This window comes from Camelus dromedarius, chromosome 21 (genome assembly GCF_036321535.1).
Source record: "Camelus dromedarius isolate mCamDro1 chromosome 21, mCamDro1.pat, whole genome shotgun sequence".
NCBI lineage: Eukaryota > Metazoa > Chordata > Mammalia > Artiodactyla > Camelidae > Camelus > Camelus dromedarius.
Genome location: NC_087456.1, coordinates 28,099,000 through 28,122,311, shown reverse-complemented (window position 1 = coordinate 28,122,311; position 23,312 = coordinate 28,099,000). Strand labels below are relative to the sequence as shown.

The 23,312-nt window shown below is 38.0% G+C and overlaps 1 protein-coding gene across 1 annotated transcript in view; it reads right to left on the bottom strand.

Annotated features, from left to right (window-relative positions):
• The window catches only part of LOC105100345 (usherin), a 370,866-nt gene that overhangs the window by 166,727 nt on the left and 180,827 nt on the right, over positions 1 to 23,312 (bottom strand). Inside the window, exons 21-23 of the mRNA XM_064477011.1 lie at positions 13,946 to 14,109; positions 2,894 to 3,103; positions 1,335 to 1,537 (exon numbers count right to left, since the gene is read on the bottom strand). Coding sequence (XP_064333081.1) covers positions 1,335 to 1,537; positions 2,894 to 3,103; positions 13,946 to 14,109 — 577 coding nt within the window. The remainder of the gene's footprint in view (positions 1 to 1,334; positions 1,538 to 2,893; positions 3,104 to 13,945; positions 14,110 to 23,312) is intronic.

Below are 23,312 nucleotides of genomic sequence, written 5' to 3'. Positions count from 1 at the left end.
AGGAGGAGGAGGGGCTAAAGCTCTGGTTGTAGATGATTACGTATGTTTCACTTTCAAACGCAGAGGAAAATGGAGGTTGGGAAAATGAAAGAGGTGGCACTTAACGAACAGAGCCAGTGACAGGTCTTCTGTGGCCAAATAAAATTTCCATGCTTAATATCTTCCGAAAGTTACTTACAAAGTTCTTATAAAATTCTAGAAGCAGCATAGGTCGTTTAAAAATTTACTAAGTTGCAACCCTTCTCTATAAACTTAGAGTTGCTGAAACACGCTTTTTATCACTAATTTTTGCATTTAGCCTTGTTATCTTTTATATCCCAGCATTCTAACAAGATTTCCAGTTCCTTGAGGATCAGTTTCTTGATTTATATGCCTTAGTATTCTATTTATTTATTTACATATGTATGTATGTATGTATGTATGTAGGTAGGTAGGTAGGTAATACATACATAGGTATGTATGTATTATTTATATATATATTATTTTATTTTATTTTATTTTTTACTTTTAAGATAGTAGATCTCAAAGAGATATCTATGATTTTGGTCTCAGATGGTCAATGCACTCTCTGAAATTGCATGTGACCATTTGTCATACAAATACATACATGTTTTTCTGGGGTAGTGTACCCAGACTTCATCAGATTCTCAAAGAGGCCCAAGGGCAAAGAAGGTAAATACTACTGCTATCACATAGGTGAGGGTCATTGAACGTTTGTTGTATGATGAGCAGATATATTTCTTTCACCCTCAAGTAAAATCTTTTAATATTTTTGTCTGCCATATATTCACTTATTATTGTTCTTTCGTCTGAATCACGGAATGCGAGAGGTGGACAGAATGTTTTAAGTCATGTAGACCTTCGCTCTTACAAAAGAGATAACTGACACCAAGTAAGGTTACATAACTTCCCCAAAGTTGTTAAATCAGTAAACAGCAGAAATAGGAATAGAAGGAATATCTCCACAATCATAGGCTTATTCTGAATCTGCTATCAGTAAAAGAGCCAGGAAAAAGGGCAAGCTGCTTGGCAAAAATTATTGCAGACATGTGATTTGCTTCATTTTGCCAGTGAGGGTACCACCACCATCCTCATCACCATCTTCATCACCATCAACACCATCCCCTTCCATATTACATCGTCCCCTCTCCAGTGACTCGTGTTTGCCCACAATGAACAGATTTAATCCAGATCAATTTCCCCCTTTTCTCTCCTCTTCCCCACCAAATAAATAATCTGTAACCAGGATGGAAGGTATTTGCGAAGAGACATAACCCAGCATGTTTTATTTAACACACTCATAAGCTTACCCATCAAAAAAACAACGTTCTAACCTGAATGTCATAGATAGTGAAGGGAGACAGGTCTCGCAGAAGGAAAGATCCGGGCACATTTATTCCAGTCTTGTGCAGCTTATTATTTACATAGACAGAATATTCAGTGACAACACCATTTGGGTTTGAAGGAGCTGTCCAGATGACACGTACAGCTGTACTGTTGATGATGACAACCTCTGGAGGGAGCATGCCCTGAGGCTCTAGAATTAAAGGAAGAAACTGAATAAACTCCAGCTGTCTCTGAAAAAGCACTTGTTAAACTAAATGCCGATTAGTATTTAGGTTTAGCGAGAAGGGTTTGTTGCTTATCTGCTTTCCTCTGATGAAGTTATCACAGTCTGCAGTCCTCTGCAAATTGGCTTATTATACTCTCAGTTAGAAACCGTAAGAATTGGTGGTAAAAGGCTTTCTACCACCAGCATAGTGATGATCTTCAATACTATGTGACCAGTGGGATATGATGATAAATTATTCACCCATCTGCACCACTAACACTTATCTATTATTTGTCTCTTTTCCCATCCCTTTACTCCATACCTCCTGGGGTAGGGTGGGGAAAAAAAAGGAAAAGAAAATTTGCTCCTTAAGCAAAAAATATAACTCAGATACACTGAGGCTGGTGGAACGTGAAAAATCATTTGATGTTACTAGCTTGTAACTCAAGCGATATGAAGCAATAATGCAATATTGTCATTATGTAAATGATTTTGAATGTTGATTACCATAGGTAATGATGAAGTCTAACATTAGAAAAAAAATCTTGCTTGGCGTTAAATTACACAATTATTCAAGCATGTCAGAAATAACTATGCAAAGACCTATTTTTATCAGAAGAACCCATCTTAACTAGTTGAAAAATTGTCCTTGTGATCCATTCTATTTTATAAACAAAAGGTGTCGACCTTTGGCACTGCAAAGGGAAATGGGTTCCATACTTAAAGTGCTCTGCTAATGACCTGGAACGCTTGCTTGGGAGGTAATGATATTATAATGTTTATAATGAGACTTTATAAAGCCAAAAAGATTAGAAAAACCATTCCAAACACATTTCAGATTCACAAGTTGCTTCCGTTGCTTCCTCCCCCTTGCTAACTGGCTTAGAAATGACTCATAGGCAATTTTTCTCAGTGGCTGAACTTCCACCTACTATTTCTGGTGACTCAGGGAGGGACCTCACTGTGCTTGGCTGTCGTTTTGAAAAGCACACTGCTTCTGAGAGCAATTCTTAAAAAAAAAAAAAAAAAAGAAAAGAACTGTTTCTAAATGTCACCATTTATTGATGTGAACTCAGCTCCAAACTAAGCATACACTGAAACGAACGGGAACAAACTGGGCTAACACCCCATTATTGGAGCCTTGCGCAGCTGTCTCCATGGGACCACTTATTGATCTGCCACTTGACGACAGCCAGCACTTAAGCATTTTAGCTCCGACCCCCTTCCCTCCAACACCGGAAATTTTATAATGGAAGGATGACTGATCTCAACCTCAGCGAGAATCAATCAATTTCATTCGCATCTCTGAAGCTGAGAGTATCCCTTGAAATCTGGACTCACCCCCATCGCAAGTGGTCACACGCAGGACTTCACTGCTGATGCTGTGGACGCCGTTGAAAACAGAGAGAAAAATCCGATACTCGGTGTTTGGAATTAAATGGCCAATGACATGAGAGTTTACATCTGGGAGGATTTTTAGAGATTCATTTGAGGTAGCCGAACTCCAAAAAAGTGTATAATATTCAACATCACCTTGTAGGTCTTGAAAAGCTGTTAACAATAAACACAGGACACTGTAAATGTAGCTGATGTAAGAGTCTCAGGAGGAAAAGACAGAGAATCAACTCTGTCGTTAGCGATCCCTAGAATGAAAAACAGAAAAGCTTATGTAACTTACCTTATAGTGGCACTGGGTTTTATCTATTTATTTTTTTTAACAGATTTCCTCCCCAGCCTCCCTTCCCATAATTAACTGCATGGAGTCCTAACTTCATAGGAAAATAAACTTTAAAATTTCCCTTAAATATTTTAATTATGCTGCTTCTACTTATTCAACTAATCTTCAAAACTTTGACATAACACTTACGAAAGGAAACGGAGAGTAAAATAAAGATATGCAGTATGTGGAACAACTTCTGTTTATTAGTAAAATAATCCCAGAGAGAAATCTAGGCTAACACAGATAAGGGCATATCCTGACACAGATCCTAAAAGTCAAGGCATTTTTTTTAACGTGCTAACAAAATCTTCAAAATGATACCTAGAAGAATGTTTAGACAGATATCCTATTATGTACACTGCTGACGTAGCAGAGCGATACAGGATCTCCTTGAGGATTCCCTCAGTAGGATCCTACAATGGTATCTGAATTTTGATCAAGGCTTTCATCCTTTTCTCCTAGTTCATTGTGTCTCCATAATGTGGATAAGGTCATAAAGGATGCTAAAATCAATCACTTACTGTCTCACAAATATAACTCATCAATTCCTCAAACCTCATCCTTTCAAAGACCAGTGTTTTTCTTTTTCCTCTTCCACCCAATGTCTACGTTCTTGCACTAAGTTCTGCTTCTTACAATCCTCCTACAATGATGCTTTAAAAGGAAGGCATAAAACACCCATATTTTCTTAGTAGGAAGTGGTCTACTGCTCTGCTTACACTAATATGAGTTTTGAGACCTTAAGTAGGATCTATTACCTTGATTTGTGTTAGGGTTGGGGGGGAGGTGGAGCTTAGGTTTATAAGTCTTCTGAAATTGTATGTACAAGCTTGTGTTAGAACAGTCCAACAGCACAAAGCAAGGACTGGGAGGAAAAGGGGGCATTTGTCTTAGTGGTTATTGCAGTACAGTGTCTCTACAATGCGAAGTCCTAGCATGTGGTCCTGTAAAAGAATATGACTTTGGGAACTGTATGACTTTCTTTTAAGAACCCCTGTTCATTAAGATCTTGGGGGTCTTACAAAAAAATTGAATGGTGGTTTGATTGTCGGTATTTGGGGTTTCCTGAACACACTACTGCTTTGATCTAACATCCAGCAATAGTTAACGGTTTATACGCCAGTATAATTGAAATAGTTTACAGTAAGAGATCTTTAGCAAGTACTTTGGAAAACTTTGGGGATTGAAATGTTTTTCTCTGACGTCACAAAATGCAAGCACCTTTAGTCAGGTCATTATTACGCATTCTCAGGAACTGGTTGTCCATGTCCTTCAGGATTTTCCCAAATGACAGCATCAGTCAAGTACAGCAAAGCCACTAGTTCTGTGAGAGTAAAAGCTCCCTCTGTCATTAGAATTATTTTCTGCTGCCTTAGGGTACTACTACTCACTGATTTGAGGCAGCTAAGATATAATAGAAAGTGCGCTAGGTTTGAAGTTCACATTGTATTTTAGGTTGTTAAGTGAGCAGGCTGGTTAGAAATTCAAGCCCTAAATATATATTAATAAAGCGCTTTCAAATTCTACTTACAAATATTGGTGGACTTTACTGGGGTTATGAAATGCACCTGCTATCTCTTCTATCAAGTTCCAATTAATGGGCCTGTGTATATACATTGAAAATATTGGGACTAGTGTCATAAGTTCAAGATAAGCATAGATTATATGCCAATTATCTGGATGGAATTCCATTAAGTGCCCATTCCTAGCCATGCACCATGTGTCACCCCCTCTGAAATAGAAGAGAATCTACTGCCCCAAAGAAGAAAGGAAAGATAGTGATTCAGGCCCACTGGTTATGTCTTACTCCATGAGACAGAGGCTCTTCTAACAGGAAACAGGCAGCATCTCTGGGCAAAGAGTGCCAGATTTCTGCACTGCCCTGCCTCTCGCCAACACCTGCTTCAACAATTCTCTTTCTTCATTCACTGACATTACAGTGCAGAGTCCAAAACTCAGAAAAATAGTAGAAACACCTTTTATCTTCATATTCCTAGTCATTTTATGAGGCAGCCTGGGAGCAGGACAGGCATAGGAGGATGCTTTTCTGGTGTTCAAACAAAGATTTCAAACTTCAGTGAGCTCTTGCTAAGTCAGTGAGCCATCTAAGAGGCCTAAGAAGACGCCCCCTCAGTTCCACAGGCAGCACAAATTAAAGGTCACTGACCTTGAGCTGACCTTTGAGAGAGGAATGCCATTAGAACTGAAATAGCTGGTACGAGGTGCCACACAGTCCCTGTGTATCGGTAAAAGCTGGGCCTGAGTATATTCTTATTTTTTAGAAGAGAAAAACATAAGTTACCAGGCTTCTTTATGGCATGAGATAAGGGAAACACTGTCTAGAGCCTTCAAGAGCAGAACTTGTTTCTCCGTGTACTACTTCTATGCAAATCAGATGGAAGTTTTAAAAACATTTGCCTGGTGTTCTTAAAAATAACAACAGGGACGTGACTGTGAAAAAGATGCCTCTGTGAAACAGGTGCCTATAATCATGGAAAGACAGACAAGAAGACAGAGATGTTAAATGATCTTCTTAAATCATCAAGGAAACCAAAAAACCATAAAAAGCTATGGCAGAACTAAAATCTACGCAGAAAGCAGAAAAGGGGGCAGAGTTAGAAATGCACAGTAGGAAAGAATAAAGAGGAAAAATGACTAAGAAGAAATCAATGAAGGTCAAAATTACAGATACTGAGGATAGAGAATAAGAAAATCTAAGTAACTCAAAAAATAAATGGAATAAATAATCATGGATATAAAATATCCTATAAAACCTGACCCAAAATGGAGGTTTATGTGTATAGATTGAATAGGTTAATAAACACAGTTTTGGCCAAACAGTGGCAATATATTCAAACACAGACATACCTTGGAAGCTTATGGCATTTTGAAGGTAAACTTAAAATTAAAAGATCACCAGCAAAGGAGAAAAAAATATCAGGAAAGTTTCAGACTTCTCATCTGTATCATCAAAATTTGGAAGACAATGGAAAATTTCAAGATATTTTGAGAGAAAATATTTTGACCCAAGAATTTCATACACACCTAAGTCATTATTTATGTGCAAATACAGCAGAAAGATTTTCTTACACAGGTAAGAAATTAAGAGAATGTGCAAAGACAACAGAAACATTCTTATTTAGGCAAAAATGAAGAGAATATATAGCTCATTAATTTAATTAATTATAAAAATTTTCCAAAAACGTTATCTAAAAGACAAAAAGGATGAATCAAGATTCAGAACTTAAGACTGGGGAAGTTAAGAAGTCGATGATAAATATTGAAACAACTTAGAGACATTAATTAATGTAAAAATGATTATATAATCATCTATAAACCAAACATTGGAAGTGCCAGGTGAGAAAAAGGTGAGATAAATTCTTTATCATACAGAAAATAGAAAGACACAGAAAAATAGAGAAAGATATCATTAACCACTAACAGCATTAATAGACTAAATAGCAATTGAACTTCAAAAATCACCAGAGAAGAGAAAAGTTATGGTGAAGAGTCCGAGGACTCACCAACACTATGGTGTTTCTCGTCAAATAGGTGGACTACATTTTCTGGGCTCCCTGCACCTGGGTGAGGTCACGTGACCAGTTTGTGCCATTTTTGGACTGCGGTATTAAGAACCAATGGGCCATCTCTGATTGTCTCTAGTTTTCCCAGCGAGAGAAGAACTTCAAGGCCCTAGGGAACGTGGATGTTCTGGATGGAAAGGTCCTTATATGACCCAGGAGAGTTTAGAAAGCAAAGGAAAAATTACAAATAAATCTCAGAGTTTTGGTTTGGGTTTCTGTGTGAATCCTATGAAAGAAGTCAGAAAACAGAGGAGTAATTACGGGATGAAGAATTTCAAATGTGTTGTTTCACTTCAGACTTCTTGTGTTTGAAGTGTTTTTGTGGCAATCAGGTTTACTTTGCAATTAAAGTGTGAATATCTGAGTGAGAGTTATATGTATAATTTGGAGTTAAGGTATAAATACCAGATTGTGTTTGAAGCAACAGAATGAAATGAGGATTTCCTAGGAGGTGATGTTAAATATGCATACACTGGGGAATATTTTATCAGATATTCTAATCTTGTTCTGGGCAACCTATACTTTATAAACCACAGAAATTTATAAGTAGGTATCACTCTCACTGTAGCATATCAGGTCAACCTCAGTGAGTTAAAGAAGAAGGTTATTAGCTCTGGATGCAATCTTTGCTATTAAGTGCCATTTTCAGTGGTGATCTCCATGGGTAGGTCAGAAATGGGGTCTTAGCTGTAGCAAATTCTCAAATCTAGAACAAGCCCCTCTCTCTTACAATGGACTTCCAAATAATTTAAAACAGTTGCTAAATGGGCTAGTTGGAAACTCCTCTTGCAAAAGCAATTAGATTATGCTCTGTACATGCTGTTGGATTATTTTTAGAGATTGTTGTCAATATCAGTCATGTCCTCTAGACTTTTACCTTCTAGATCAGAGGTCAGAAAGCTACAGCCCAGGAGTGAAATCTGTCTTGCCGGCTACCTCGTTGTATACAACCTGTGAGCTAAGAATAGTTTTTACACTTTAAAATTGTTAGAAAAAAGCCAAAGGAAGAATCGTGTTTTGTGACACATGAAAATTATATGACAATCAAATCTCAGTGTCCATAATAAATTTTTATTGGAACACAGCCATGCTTGCTTAAGAGTTGTCTATTGCTGTTTTCATGCTACGATGGAAAAGCTGAGTCGTTACAACAAAGACTATATATTGCCTGCAAAATCTAAAACGTTTACTATCTGGCCCTTTGCAAGAAAGTTTGTGGCTCTGATCTGGAGCAATTATAGTAAACCGTTCCACCCAATAGGGCTCCTAAGTGATTTGTCCAGGATTGAATTCTTAGTCATCTCTCATGTACAGGCTCAGTGGGAGGTAACTTTGTTCAAATGTAAAAACCTGAGAGGATCCTGTAAGGCTATTTTATAATAGAAGTGTTCATCTTGCTCATAGATTCTCAAATTGGAGTCCAGCTGACCAAGTTCTCGAGTGCCGAGCTCTGTGTCGTCAACAAAGTACTTCTCGGAAAATCTGAGCTTATCACAGCCACTTCTTGAGAAAATTCTTTGCTCTGCCTGAGGGTGAAACTGCTCACATGAAGAAGTGGGAAGATCATCTTGAGCTGTGATCCAAGCCAGCCTCCTTATTTTTCCCGGCAAGGTATCTCGTGCCTTCTATCTCAAGGTATCTAATGCCTTCTATCTAGGTTATGCATCTAAAACAAATAATTGCATTTTTGGAACCCCTCCCCCGCTGACCACAGCTCCTTTAGTACTCTCAGTGTGTTCCAGTCTGCCAGAGAAAACTGTATTTAAAGGAAATGTACATGAGATGTATTAATTATTCATCATTCTACATTTGGCAGTGGAAACAAGATAGGTCATTTCTGCCCTTTAAGGGAACTGATGTGGGCAAATAGGGACAGAGCTAGTTAGCTAAACTCCTGTAACCAAGAAGCCCTGAAATAAAGTGACTTGGATAAAATAAATGTGAATTTATATTTCATATAACAGTCTCAAAGTAAGTGGATGAGATTATGCTCCATGTGGTCATTCAAGAACCCAGGTTCTTTCTCTTACGTGGTTTTGAATCTCTTACAGTGTTGGCTATGCCTGCACGGCTGACACTGAGAACACTGTCTTGTCCACTGTCTAGTCCAGGGAGAGGATGAAGAGAGAACAGATAGGCACGTACCTGGTGTTTTGTGGCTATGACCTCAAAAGATACACATCCTTTCTTTTCACATTCTATTGGCACAAACACAGTCACATGGCAACAACTAATTGCAAAGGAGCCTGGTAAATGTAGACTCTAGATTGGTGGACATGGGGGCAGCATCACTGAAAGGAAAAGGGGAGTTAGCAATACTAGTCCTACTTCCTACCCAAGTCGGGTAATTACAGAGTGAGATACAGTCTTTACTGATCTTCAACTCACTGCAGAAATGTTTTCACCTGAAAGCAAAATCATGTTCCAAATTTTTTTAGAAATGGCTCCCCAAATTTTTTGTAAAGCTGCAATTGAAAGCACTGGGAACATTTTAGAGGCAGACTAATACTTTATACCAACCCTAAACAATTACTAAGTGCTCAAGATGTATTATCTCATTTCATCTTTGTCACCACGTTTTAAGGCAGTTATTATTATTATCCCCATATTTTGAATTAGGAAACTAGGATACAGTGAACTTAAGTGGCTTGTTTTAGGTCAAGCCCCTTGCTAGAAAACACTGCACCTGGGATTCAAACTTAAGTTTCCTTGATCCCAAAGCCTATTTTTAAAATCATTTCTCCATATGGCTTCATAGAGTTTTGCCATTTTTTCTAGTTAGGAGAATTTAAAACAATGAGAAAAGATGGAATCCCCAACAGGAGAATTAGAGAGTGAAAAAGACTCAGGAAGTACTTTGGGAAAAGTCTTTGTTTAGGGGATGAGGAAAAGGAGTAGCTGGTGACACAGGAGGGAGCATTTGAGTAAGGAGGGGTCATTTGTAGCGCTCACTGCCACAGAGAAACAGAACAGGATGGCCCTGACGGGAGAGCACTGGGTTGGGTCATCATGAGAACAACTTCAAGAGGACCATGTTAGTGGCGTGCAAGGGGAGAAGGTCAGATTGTTGTCATCTGCACAAGATGCACAGGTGAGCGGAAGAGAAGCCAGTAGAAAAGGCAAATCCAGTCTATTTGCTTTGGTAACTAGATGGGAAGGGAAGCAGAGGAACAAGGTGAGCCAACATTGGTGGGTGCTCTTGGAAGAAGTGAAATTTGGAATTATTTATATATATTGCCACCTGAACAAGATACATTCAGACAATGTCAGCTACAAAATCTGGTGGTTTCTGGTAAAGAGATCAACCCCAGTGTTCACAGCAGCACTATTTACAATAGCTAAGACATGGAAGCAAACTAAATGTCTATCAACAGATGACTGGATAAAGAAGATGCAGTATATACATACGATGGATTACTACTCAGCCATAGAAAAGAATGAAATAATGCCATTTGCAGCAACATGGATGGACCTAGAGATTATCATACTAAGTGAAGTCAGATAGAGAAGTATAAATATCATATGGTATCACTTATATGTGAAATTTAAAAAATGATACAAATGAACGTATTGACAAAACAGAAACAGACTCGCAGACACAGAAAACAAACTTACGGTTACCAAAAAGGAAAGGAGGGGAGGGATAAATTAGTAATTTGGGATTAACAGATACACACTACTATATCTAAAATAGGTAAACAACATGGTCCTACTGCATAGCACGTGGAACTATATTTAATAGCTTGTAGTAACCTACAACAGAAAAGAATCTGAAAAAGAATATATATATATATATATATATATATCTGAATGATTTTGCTGTACACCTAAAACATTGTAAATCAACTATCCTTCAATAAAATATATTAAAAAAGTTTGTGGAGCAAAGGAAGGAAAGGAAAGAGAGGGAGGAAGGTAAAAGAGAAAAAGAGGAAGAGGGGAAATGGAAGAGGAAGAGGAAGGAGCAAGGTGGACAAGGAGGATTATATGATACAAGACGTGGACCTCTGAAGGTCGGGGTGAGCTCTTGGCAGATGGTAAAGTGGACAATTTGGATAATTTTTCATTTCCTCTTTGTGCATACCTTCCTCTCTTACTACTTCCAGGGTTTTCTTGTTCTTTTCTGGCCATCGATGACCTCGTTACTGAGTTGACCTCAGGAGAGGCACTGCCTTTCCAGAGCATTCCCTCGTGGACATTTTTCACCATTTATTTTAGAGTGAGCAGTCAAAATGGGAAGGATCTCACTAAATCACTCTTGACAAAGTGTTAATAACCATTAAGGCCAAATGCATGAGAAATAGCCGAAAATTGAGCTCTAAGTTGGGAGTTTGAGAAGTGCTACTTACTAACTGTAATTTTGTGTAAGTTGCTAAGTGCCAGTTTCTAACTCCTAGGGCTGTATAAATAATTTAAGTGAAGGTGTTTTTGTATCTCTTCTTTTAAAAATGTCATTTTCCCCACTAATGTAATTTCTCTTTGTGGTATTTCATTTAGGCTGAACTATTTCCTTTTCTTATATAAAGCAGGGATTATGACCTCACATCTCTATAGGGACCAGGAAGATGGGAGGGGGTGGCTGTGTAAAGGGGTAACCAGTGCCAGCTGCTACTGTCCCTTCACGGATGTGGAAATAGTTTCCCCCATCACTGGATTTTTCAAATCAGTTCAAAAATCATCATCTTTATGTGAAATCTTCTGATTTTTAGATGTTAGCTATATATATATATATATATATATATACATATATATATATATATATATAAATTTTTTTTTCCCAAAATACTGCAGGCAAAACAATGCATGGAGGTTGGGGTTAGTAAATATGGCCCCTGGGCTGCCAGTTTGCCATCTTTGCGCTAAAAATGAACTGAAGAGATGCAGGGAGGCTTTTTCCTCACATAACATCACAGAGCAATGCAAATGTTTAAAATGGGTGCTTCTAAAATTTGCTAACTTGGCGGGGAGGGTACAGCTCATGATAGAGTGCATGTTTAGCACGCACAAGGTCATGGGTTTGTTCCCCAGGACCTCCATTAAATTAAAAAGTAAATAAATGAATAAATAAGCCTAATTACCTCTCCCACAAAAAAATGAAAAAAAAAAAAAAAAACCAAAGCAAAAATTTAATATTTTAGCCCTGTTAATCTGTGATAGATAAAAATTTACCAGAGGTATTTTGCTACCAAAGTAGCACATCCCTGTGGAGGGTCATGGTTCAGAAAGACTACGTTTTAAAATATATATTTAATGGTTTTTACTAAGTAAATATTCATGTCTATTCATGACTTTCAACCTATACTTCTGTGCCTTTTAGCATGTTGCACAATGTGCCAACTTTTTCCTACACATCAAGAAAACAATTTAAATTAAAATTGTAAAAACTAGGTGGCCCTTTCACAGTGGAGTGACTATTTAATTTACTTAGGCTAGCAGGTTACATGAAGGAAGAAAATGATAATGCAACATGCTTTCACAGAGCTGACCCTCTTCTGAGAGTTAACCTTTGTGCTCACAAATAGTTATCTGAAAAATTTCTAAGGTATGAATGGAAATAACAGCCGATTGTATTACCTACATCCCGAAGGTCAGAGGTTCAGATTACCAAAGTAATGAAACTTCAGTGAGCTGCTTCGGATCTATTAGGTTTGTCAGTTTTTATAAGCACGCTTACTTCAGGCATGCAATTATAACATAAAGGACCTGTACTGGTGGAAATTCAGCCACCGGTTCTTAACAGACATATTCAAATGTCAGATGAGGGGGAGGCATCCACCTTTATGAGTGGGCTTTTAAGATGACTCAGGTGGTGAGGGCAAAATAGGAAGGAGATGAGTGAAAATATATTACACACAAAAATCCATCTCCAGATAAAAACTTGTATTCTTTCCCAGAGGTATCTTCGAGGGTAATCATAAGCATCAATTAACTTACATTCTTCCATTTAAATGGTTTAAGAGATTCCCAATAAAGGTGACACAGATCATTAGAGACCTGCAACCTTACAAAAACCCTAGAGTGAAAGTCTTTTGTAAAAAAATGGGTTATGTAGTGGCAACGTACATCAACATAATCAGTGCTAATTTTAACTTACAATTAATGTCACCCAATACTGGTTTTAATCCACAATTGATATACAGGGGCAAATTCACTCATGTGTTGTAAGTGAAGAGGAACCATTTCTTTTCTTAGGCTGCAACAACACTCAAAGCCTGGATCAAAATCACAGTGTTACTATTCCCCATCAGCAGTAATGCTACATCTTTTTAGATACTCGTAGATGAGTATCCTAGAGGATATAGTTTACTTTCATAAAACAAATATTTTAATTGGGGGTTTCCAAGTCAGATATTTCTCAATAGTTGGTAATATTCTAGCAAGTTGTAAATTCAGCTAAGAGGGATTACAATATGTATTTCCCTGATGGATTCGGTCTTGGTTTTTTCTGATTGTGATAATGGATCACTATGAATGAACAGACTAGCTATTAAATGCTACTCTACTGACCAGCCAGATCTGAAAGTTCAGTTATTGTGGTTTCTAAAGTAGCAGGAACAGATCAGATCCATCAGTGACTCTCCTAAGCACCTGTAAGGTCGTGCTCTGAATGGGCCCATGCTGAGCCCCTGAATTACTGAAGCAAGTCCAGTGATGACGTCCGGACTTCCTATTCCTGTATCAAGCTGGATTCTGCCTATCCCCAGTACTGAGGGAGATTCACTTGGAAAATCCATCACATGACTGCAATCTCAGTAAACTAGTCAGGTTCTTGCTAATCAGTGATGAGTTATCAGATGGGGGTTGCACAGCTCTGTGCAGGACAGTGTACAGTATTACACTGTATCACATTAATACATGGACATTTCTATCACAACTGGCCGGTGTGACAAAAACTACATTCTCCATCCAAAAGGAACAGAAGAAGGGAGAAAGGGCCAAGAAGCATGGACAAGTGGGAGAGAGAACCTCCTTTGGAGAAGAACAGCACAGGGCACTTGGCTTTTTGCTGTCATTTTTTAACGAGTCCATGTTAAATTCATTCTGGTACTAATATGGGAAGGGGGATAAAGACATAAGAAGCTTACTCACTTGGCTTAGCCCATTTCACGTCTATGGCCGTGTGGTTAAGAACAACCGCGGTGACATTGGCTTCTCTCTCTGGACGACCAGCCAGCGTTGTCACAGTCGCTTCTTGACTTGGCGTAAAACCCATGCTATTGTGTACAAAGAGCTTATACTCATATGTTGTAAACCTAAAAGGTTTTTTAAAAATTCATATATAAATTTCTCTTTTCAGAAAACAAAACACATTTTCTTTGTCCTCACAATATACAGATTTTCCTTGTTTCCCTAACAGAATGCACCATTTTCTTCACCACCTCCCCGCCGCCAACAAAATTCATTATCTTCTTTTTCCTCCCTGCACAGGAACATATCATTATTTTTGTAACTCTCGAGCCGTCACTAAAGCGTCAAGAAAATATTTTACTAGAAATGCTAAGCAAATACTGCGATTTAAAACAAATGTTCTTTACCGTTTTCTCATCCTTACTGTTTTCAGAAGTGGTGAGGATTACAGCTCAATTCAAGATGCAATTACACATCCGGCCACCTGCCAGATTTCTATCTGAATTTGATCCAGAGAGTTTTATGCTCTTCTTTTGGGAAACTCATCCATTTTCAAATATCAGGCTCCCCCATCACCATTTTCTTCCTATACTTGTGTTTCCTTCCCATAATCTCATTGGCAGAGAGATAAACCCTCAAATTAAATCGTAAAACTGTGACTAAAGTATACAACATCCTCCCGCTGAGTTTTGCTGTATACATGGTGAGCCGAATTTGGCCTCTGTGAGAATGTATTTACTTGAGTCAATATAGTGGAAACTGAACGCTGCTTTGTGGGAGGAGAAAATTTGACATGGTGGTGTCATACGATGCGGACTTTCCACGTCATGTATTAAAACAGTGATGGACTAAAGCCACCAGTTCCTTGTCCTTTTTGGTTCTTTCAGGCAGAAGACTTATGAGGCTTTCTTTTTTGGGTCAAATTACTTGGGTAGGAAAAGGCTATTTATCGACACAGTGAGGCTTTAACTGGACAATGGCTTCAACCAAGAACTTGCTTTAACTCATTGCACAACACACGACCCTCCCCAGGGGGCATCCATCCTCAGGGCAAATGCTGGCCTCAGAGCATCACCTTGTTTGGGTTTAATAGATTATCAAGGCTGTCTCATATCCAATGCAGGACCCATGGAATGTGTCTCCGTAAGTCACAACTTATTAGTCATGACACGAAGGGAGAGTGCTGACTGCAGGACTGTGCTAAATCACGGAGCCTAAATTACGTCTGATGCTCACAGCATTTTGCTGTCAGCCGTGCAGAAGAGGTCTGCTTGCCTTAGCTTGCTTCTCACCCGGGGCTGAACGTGTTTGTGTAGGGCTCGGCCTCGGCCACATCCAGGGCGTCGCTCTGTTACGGGAGCTCTAGGTGAGGACTCAGTGATTTCTTTGAAGCTACTTATTACCTATTTCCCCCAAGTAAGTGCTAGCATCAGATCTTCCACATCTCTGCTTTCCCACCTCTCCTCGGGTCTTTCTTTTCTGCTTTTCTGCTGTAGCGGTTGAACTGTGCCGCCCTCACCCTAAGATACGTTTAAACCCTAACCCCTGGTCCTTGTGAACGTGACCTTATTTAGAAATAAAGTCTTGGCAGATGTAATCAGGTTAAGATGAGTTCATGAAGAATTGTGGAGAGCCCTAAATCCAGTGGACTAATGTCTTTATTAAAAAAGGAGGGAAATTTTGATACAGAGACATGGACACAGACAGAGAAGACGGGGGCAGAAACCGGCAGTGCTGAGCAGCCTCAAGCCGAGGAACCACCGGGGCCACCAGAAGTTGGAAGAGGCAGGGAACGGCTGTTCTTTAGAGCCTTTGGCGGGAAGCTACCCCTGACAGTACCTTGATTTTGGACCTTTAACTCCCAGAACTGTAAAAGAACACATTTCTGTTGTTTTAAGCCACCCAGTTAGTTCACAGCAGCCCTAAGGAGCTAATACATCTGCTCTTCAGCCAGCGCGGAACAGCCTACGTGACGGCAAAGGGAAGATAATCACAGTGGTATTCACTGCGTCCTAGCTGTATGTCAGGGACTTTCCAGACGTAGTAACTCATGCACTCTTCACCGCACTATTATCATATGCGGTTTGAAAATGAGGAAAGTAAGGCTCTAAGAGTTAAATAACTCATCCGAGTCCCGGAGCCAGTCAGTGGGAGAGCGCAGACTCCAGCCAAGGCAGCCCGATTCCACAGCCTCTCTTTCCACCGTGATGCTGCGCTGCCAATGCCACAGGGATGGTGGGGATGAAGACGACAACGTCAAACACGATGGAACCTGATCCATCTGGAGCTGGATGGTGTCATTTCCCTAGGGCTTGACCTTTTAGTTATTTTTCTGGCAAAGGAGATAGGTTTCTGCTTACGCATCCAAACGGTCTCGCCAAATTTCCTTTGTGACCACTAGTACGACTGTGAAGGATGGTGAGTCGGGGTTAAGAGGGTAGCAAGCCTATGACAGTCAATGAAACCAAGCTCATGGCTCACATGGGGACTGAACCAGCGACCTTGGCTTCATCGGCTTGGCAGTCTCCCTGGGTAGAGAACTTTTAATTGTGTTTTACTTCACAAAATGGCTTAAAAGAAATTTAGCTCGAGCTTGGATGCCTCATGTCTCCCACAATATATGAATTTTTCTTCCACACGCTCATGCGATGACACATTTAGCAATCTTCGTGGCTTTAACGTGATACCATTTTTGTGGTTCTTTTCTGCAAGTGGAACTAAAAACATCAGGTGGCGCTAAAATGGTGAATTGTCAATAATTTCTGTGGGGCCTTAGTTTTTACTACAATACTTTAAGCTATTTCATCATAATTTAGGTATGGTGAGATACACGATTTATGTCTAGATGGAAGAAATTTAGACCACATAAATACATACAATTGGAATGCACGTTTTCAAAGTACAGTTGGCCCTTGATGTCAGCGGAGGATTGGTTCCAGGACTCCTCTGGGGACCAAAATCTGAGGATGCTCATGCTCAAGTCCCTTATATAAAATGGCACAGTATTTGCATATAACCTATGCACATTTTCTGTATACTTTAAATCATCTCTAGATTACTTTTAATTCCTACTATAATGTAGATGTGATGTAAATAGTTGCAAACACAATGTAAATGATATGTAAATTGTTGTAGGCACACAGCAAATTCAAGTTTTACTTTTTGGAAATTCCTGGAATATTTTTCCCCTAATATTTTTGATTTGTGGTTGGTTGAATCGTGGGTACAGAACCCGTAGATATGGAGGGATGACTGTAATATTAAAACTTTAGTGAGAGATGAGTTTAGAGTTTATCTGCTTTAAATAATGAAATATCTGATATATTTTAGAGATAAGAAACCTGAGGACCAGAGATGTTAACTGGCTTTGCCTAAGGTTGCACAGCTATTAAGAGGATTAGGTGGGCCTCTGATTTATTCGTTTCTAATATTAAGTTATTTCCACTATTTGCAATTTTATTGAATTGAGAAATCAGTAGGTATTTCACTCCATGCCATTCACTTATTTGCCTTTTGCATTTTCTTTAATTTTCGTGGTTGAGTTAAAAATTTTAAGGAAGTAGGATCTTGAACTTTCTTAAATGAAATACTAAAATATACTGTCTTCATTGCATCTGAAACCCAGTCTCTGTCAGAAAGTATATATATCTTTGACTACATGAGTTGGTATATATCTCGCTACTTCATGTTAAAAAAAGAAAATATTCGTTTGCTTAAAATGTTTTGTTCATTCGCTTTAGTATGTTGTTTTTTAGATGGACTTAGGTGTTGGATATTGATATCAAATGGGACATTTCATTTAGTTAATAATAAAAGAGTACTTTTAAAAGAAAAATGCTTGGTCAGTTGACATCATAGAAGCAGGCAAAACTTAAGTTTATCAATCAATATCTTCCTTAAAATTAATTGTGTTTCTTAGGTAAGTCTTTAAAAATGTACCATTTCAAATCCTGTATAAAAAAGCTTTTGAAATCTTCAAAGTGAACGAAAACTTATACTGAGTCTATACGGTAGCCAGTAAAATCAACTGTTTGAAGGTCAGTTTAGGAAAACTAGGCTGTTAGAATATTTGTTCCCTACGTGATTAATTCATTTGACACCATCATCCAGCCCCTCCTTTCATTTACACACAGAAAATGGTAAATCTGTATATTAGACGTGACTCTGGTATTTTTCCTTGTAAGAGATAATATATATTAAAATCTTATTTATGGAACAAGACTCATTTCAAGGTTCAGTTGTTATTACTCAAATGAATTAGAAAACTAGATTCTGTTAAATGATGAAGTTTTTAATCTGCTTGTTTATCAAGTAGGTAATTTTATAAATAAAACAGATAGTGACTAAAGCATTCAGTCTCATAACTTTCAGGTCACATATAATTTGGTTGCTCAGTGACACAAAAATCTACTTGCCCAATAGAGAAAGGATCCTTACTGAAACTTAAAAAGATGTTTCTTTTCTTAAAAATTATACCGCTCTCTTATGTTTGATATACTTGATATACTGTTACTTTATTCATTAAATTAATTTGTTCATTCATTCAAAAAATATTTATTAGCACTAACAACATGCCAGATGCTAAACGTAGTGAATGTAAAGTCTGTCCTAGTGGAGTGTGTATATATATATATATTTTTTTGTTTTACAGAAATATGTTTTTAAATAAGAACCTTTAAAATATTTATTTGTTTACTCCTTTTTTCTTTCCACACTTATCAGACAGAGCATCTCATTTAACCTTATCTAGTTAGGAAGTCTTCACAGAGGAGATAACATTTGGGCTAAGAAATGATGACAAGTGATAATTTGGTCAGTGAAGACATTTGTCCAGTAAGAAGCATTATTCAGGGCAAAATGTCTTAAGGCTTGTATCCTGAAAGGGTCTGATGTGTTGTGGGAACCAGTAAAATTCTTCCGTGCAGCTACAGAATGCCCCAGGTGATTTTCATCAGAATTAAAAATGTGTCAACTTTATTGATGTCCTAACAGAATTCATGTGTCAATATTGTCACCAATATAAATCATGCTTCCGAAAATGCAGGCCATTCAAGTGTCTCCTTCTCCTAACTCTCCTCCTTGCCCACCACGACCCAACACAGGCTGGAGCACAGCATTACACACCAGAGGATTTGAGAAACTCTGATAGCACACTGTTCCTTGCACCCTCAAATCTTTGGTGGGAATAAATAAATAAGCAAACAGACCAAAATGCAATACTGCTTCCACTGCTTAAATCTGTAGTTATTTAAATTTTCCATTGTGGTGGATACCTTTTCTTTTCCTCATTTATTTGTTGCTGAAAGCTTTTTTTTTCCTAAAAATGTTGAAGATTTTCTGCTTTTGGAAATTGAAGGGTAACGATGATCACACTTGAAAGTTTTCATGGTACTCTTCAGACTGTGAGTGAAAGTTACAGCTGTCACATTCCTGTCGCTATTTACACTTTCGCCACCAGAATGCTACACCTAAAATAATTTTGCTATAATTTCTGTCTTTGTTCTACTGTGTCATCGACATGTAAAAAGAAATGCAAAGAAACTAGATTTCTTTTTTTTTCCTAAAGAAAATGTTAGGCAATAAAACCTCCTGTGAAAAAATGCACCCTTCCAAGATTCAGAGGTTCATTTTTTGTGAGGCAAGGTTTCACATGATGACACTTAGAAAAGGACAGCACGGGGTAAATTTAGATCAGAGAAAGAAAAGAAGAAAAAAAAAAATGGAGAAAAGCACCGTGACTCTACTAAGTTAAATGTGAAGCAGACACAGCTCTGCTCACTTTGAATTAAGTCCATTGCTAGGAGACGGTACCCCGATGTTGACAGAAGTTGGCTTTCAGTTGTAAATCCAACTTTCATTCACATTATGATATTAAGGAAGAAAGTAACAGGATCAACCTCACGGTGGTGGTGATGAAAGTCATTCCTTCCACTCACCCTCCACGTGTAGAGGTCAAGTTCTTAATAGCTATAAACTTGAATATGTTGATGTTACAGGAACACGTGTCATGGAGTTGACTCTGTCCTTTCCATGATAGCAAAGCAGAAAATATTGTCTGCGCTCATTTAATCTCATTATAAAGAAGGGAAACAAACATTATATTTTTTTGAATATTATCCCCCACGAACTATGTCCTCTTTTTGAGCTTGAAACATTTCATTTTTGCAGGTTAAAAAATCAGAATATGTGTCAATAAGATTCAAACATAGATTTTATAGTATATTTATCGTAAGCATTTAAACCTGAAAACAGTCCAGTCCAACCACTCTTCGAAATTAAGATGCATGCCTATTAATTTTGAATGCTTTCATTTAAAGATAACGCAATTAGAGGATTCTTGACAATCACATGAAGGTCTCTTTCCAGAATATCACTGATAAAGAAATACTTGTAGGAATTTATAAATAATTGAAAGGAATAGGAATTAGAACACACCTCCCTTCATAAACTCAGTGGCAGCTCAGTTATAATCTACAAGTCAATATTTTTCTTAAAATAGAAAAAGAATCTATTATTTCTTATAACTTACTCTTGCTTCGTCAGATACAGAACAGAAAAGGAGGACATGCCATTGCTGTGTTCACAGCAGTTTTATCTGATCACTGTGAGGTGCTGAAAATCCGAAGGCTGGGTTGATGCTCAAAATGAAGGAGGTCACTGCCCTTTTGATAAACCTCGCCTCGGCAGCACCAGACGACAACAGCACATTTACCAGATTATCCAACTAATGAAAATGTCAGAAACCCGAAGTGATAGTTCCCCTAACAACTATAACTCGGCCACTTTGCACAGAATTATTAAGGAAGAAAAGTTAGAAACTGACAAGAAGTATCAACCCACAGTGACACCGAGTTTGTGTTTACACAGACAGGAAAATTCAGTAGCCAGGCAGCTAGCTGCTTAACTCAGACAAAATCACCCTTTACCTCAGATAATCATAAGAACACAAGTATTTTTGTTTAAACTAAATTATCTGGATAATTAGCTCAAAGTTTCATCTTGTATGTGGAGATACAAAGGCAAAAATAACTACTACATTGACGTGACTTTCAGAATATAATCACATTTAAGATGAAAGTGATGTGTTTTCTATGTATTAGAATATACAGCTAGCCAAAGCAGACCACGTGACTGAGGAATTAACTTCAGTTTACACTTGCTGTCACAAACATATTCATAAACGGATACCCAGTGAATCTCAAGTTAATTTAACTTTTTATATCAGGAGACATTCCAATTGAAAAACTGTTTCCAGATGTAGCTATTGGTGAGATCAGATCAGGATGGGAAGAGACACTTCCCTGGTCCCTTTATTTATGAGGATGTAAGTTATGAAGGAAATAAGGAGTCTGGGTGGAAGAGGAAATGACGTATTTGTCCTAAAGACATTAGAATTCAAAGGTTTCTCCCCCTAAAAAATACAGACAAACAAATAAGCCAACAAGACAAATACAAGTCAAAGGGTAGGCTCATTAAGGAGGCAGCAACACAGATGTACAGGAAGGCGGGCTGACTGCTCCTGTCCTTCCTTCTGTGCTGGGAGAGATGCTCGCCTACCAGGAGGGGCGGCCAGCCTGGCTGCTTGCAGTCAAGGTGGGTAATGACAGCATCCACCATATAAGACCATTTATTTTAATCAGGAAGACTGGCATGGCACACAGCGCCCACTAGTGGACTAATTTCCAGTTTTCTCAGACTTGAGAGAGAACCTCCCTTGGGCTGAAGGGGCCCCTGCTTATTTTGTACTTACAAAGGGTAGAGAGTTAGAAAAAAAGGTTTCACAGTATGAAGACTCATGCCACTTATTTTAAATTTTAGAAAAAAATGCATATTGTTTTTCGTAACAAGCTGGTTACATGGGTCATAATGGTTTATTTGAATAACTTAAAAAATCTTTCCTAGTCCTAGCAGAAAAAAATATATATGCTTTGACATTTCATATCCTGAGGCTAGTCAAAATATCAGCTCAGCACATTTTGTTACACATCCCCTTCCTTTCTAAAAGGAGTTGTCATCAGTATGTTTATGTCAATTTGTGCTTCAATTTAATTTGTGGGGATTGAACTGAATTCTTTCCTTAGATCTTAGATTTGGACTTCTCATTAAAAATCCTTTCAACCATCACTAAAAATTCAATAATAAAATTTTGGCCTTGGTCCTAATTCTTTAATAAGTTTTCACTGCTTCTATGAAGAAACAAAAGTAACTTTCTGAGACTTACTCTCTTTTTCTGCTAATGGTATCATGACTAAAAATCAGATTCAGGAATGTTAAATAATCAAGTCTTACTTATTTTGGAATTTGCTATAGTTCAGGTGCTTAAGAGTTCACAAATCACAGACAGCTACTTTTCCAAACTATTTCCCTAGGTAGTGCTGGTGATGCTGTAGTTAACAGTAATAAGAGCAATTAATGCATGTACAAGTGTGTGTGTGTGTTCGTGTGTGTGTGTGTGTGTGTGTGTGTGTGTGTGTGTGTGTGTGGCTTCCTACGCTAGACTGTGAGCTCTTTGAGGGCAAGGGCTAGGCTATCCATTTTTCATTCCTCCTCTCAGTGTATAGTAAGCAAAAAGAAATAGCTGAATAAATGAATTTTTTTCAACTGAAATGATCATTATATAGTGGTGCTGGATTAAGTAAATAATAAATTGAAAATAGTGGAGAACAGTTGGACAACCACGATCATTTAGGTTGAAAAAAAGGATATGTTAATCCCTAGCAAACTACCAATGACATTTTTCAAGGAGCTGGAACAAAAAAATGTTAAAATTTGTATGGAAACACAAAAGACCTCAAATAGCCAAAACAATCTTGAAAAAGAAGAATGGAGCTGGGGGAAATAACGCTCCCTGGCTTCAGACTATACTACAAAACTACAGTAACCAAAACAGTATGGTACTGCTACAAAAACAGACACATAGATCAATGGAACAGGATAGGAAGTCCAGAAATAAACCCACACACTTATGGTCAATTAATCTACAACAAAGGAAGCAAGAAAATGCAACGGAGAAAAGACAGTCTCTTGAATAAGTGGTGCTAAGAACACTGGACAGCTACATGTGAAAGAATGAAATTAGAACATTCTCTAACACCATATACAAAATAAACTCAAAATGGATTAAAGACTTATACATAAGACCAGATACTATAAAACTCCCAGAGGGAAACACAGGCAGAACACTCTTAGACATAAATCACAGCAATGTAGTTTCTGAACCAGCTCCTGGAGCAATGAAAATAAAAGCAAAAATAAACAAATGGGATTTAATTAAATTTAAAAGCTTTTGCACAGCTAAGGATACCACCAACAAAATGGAAAGACAACC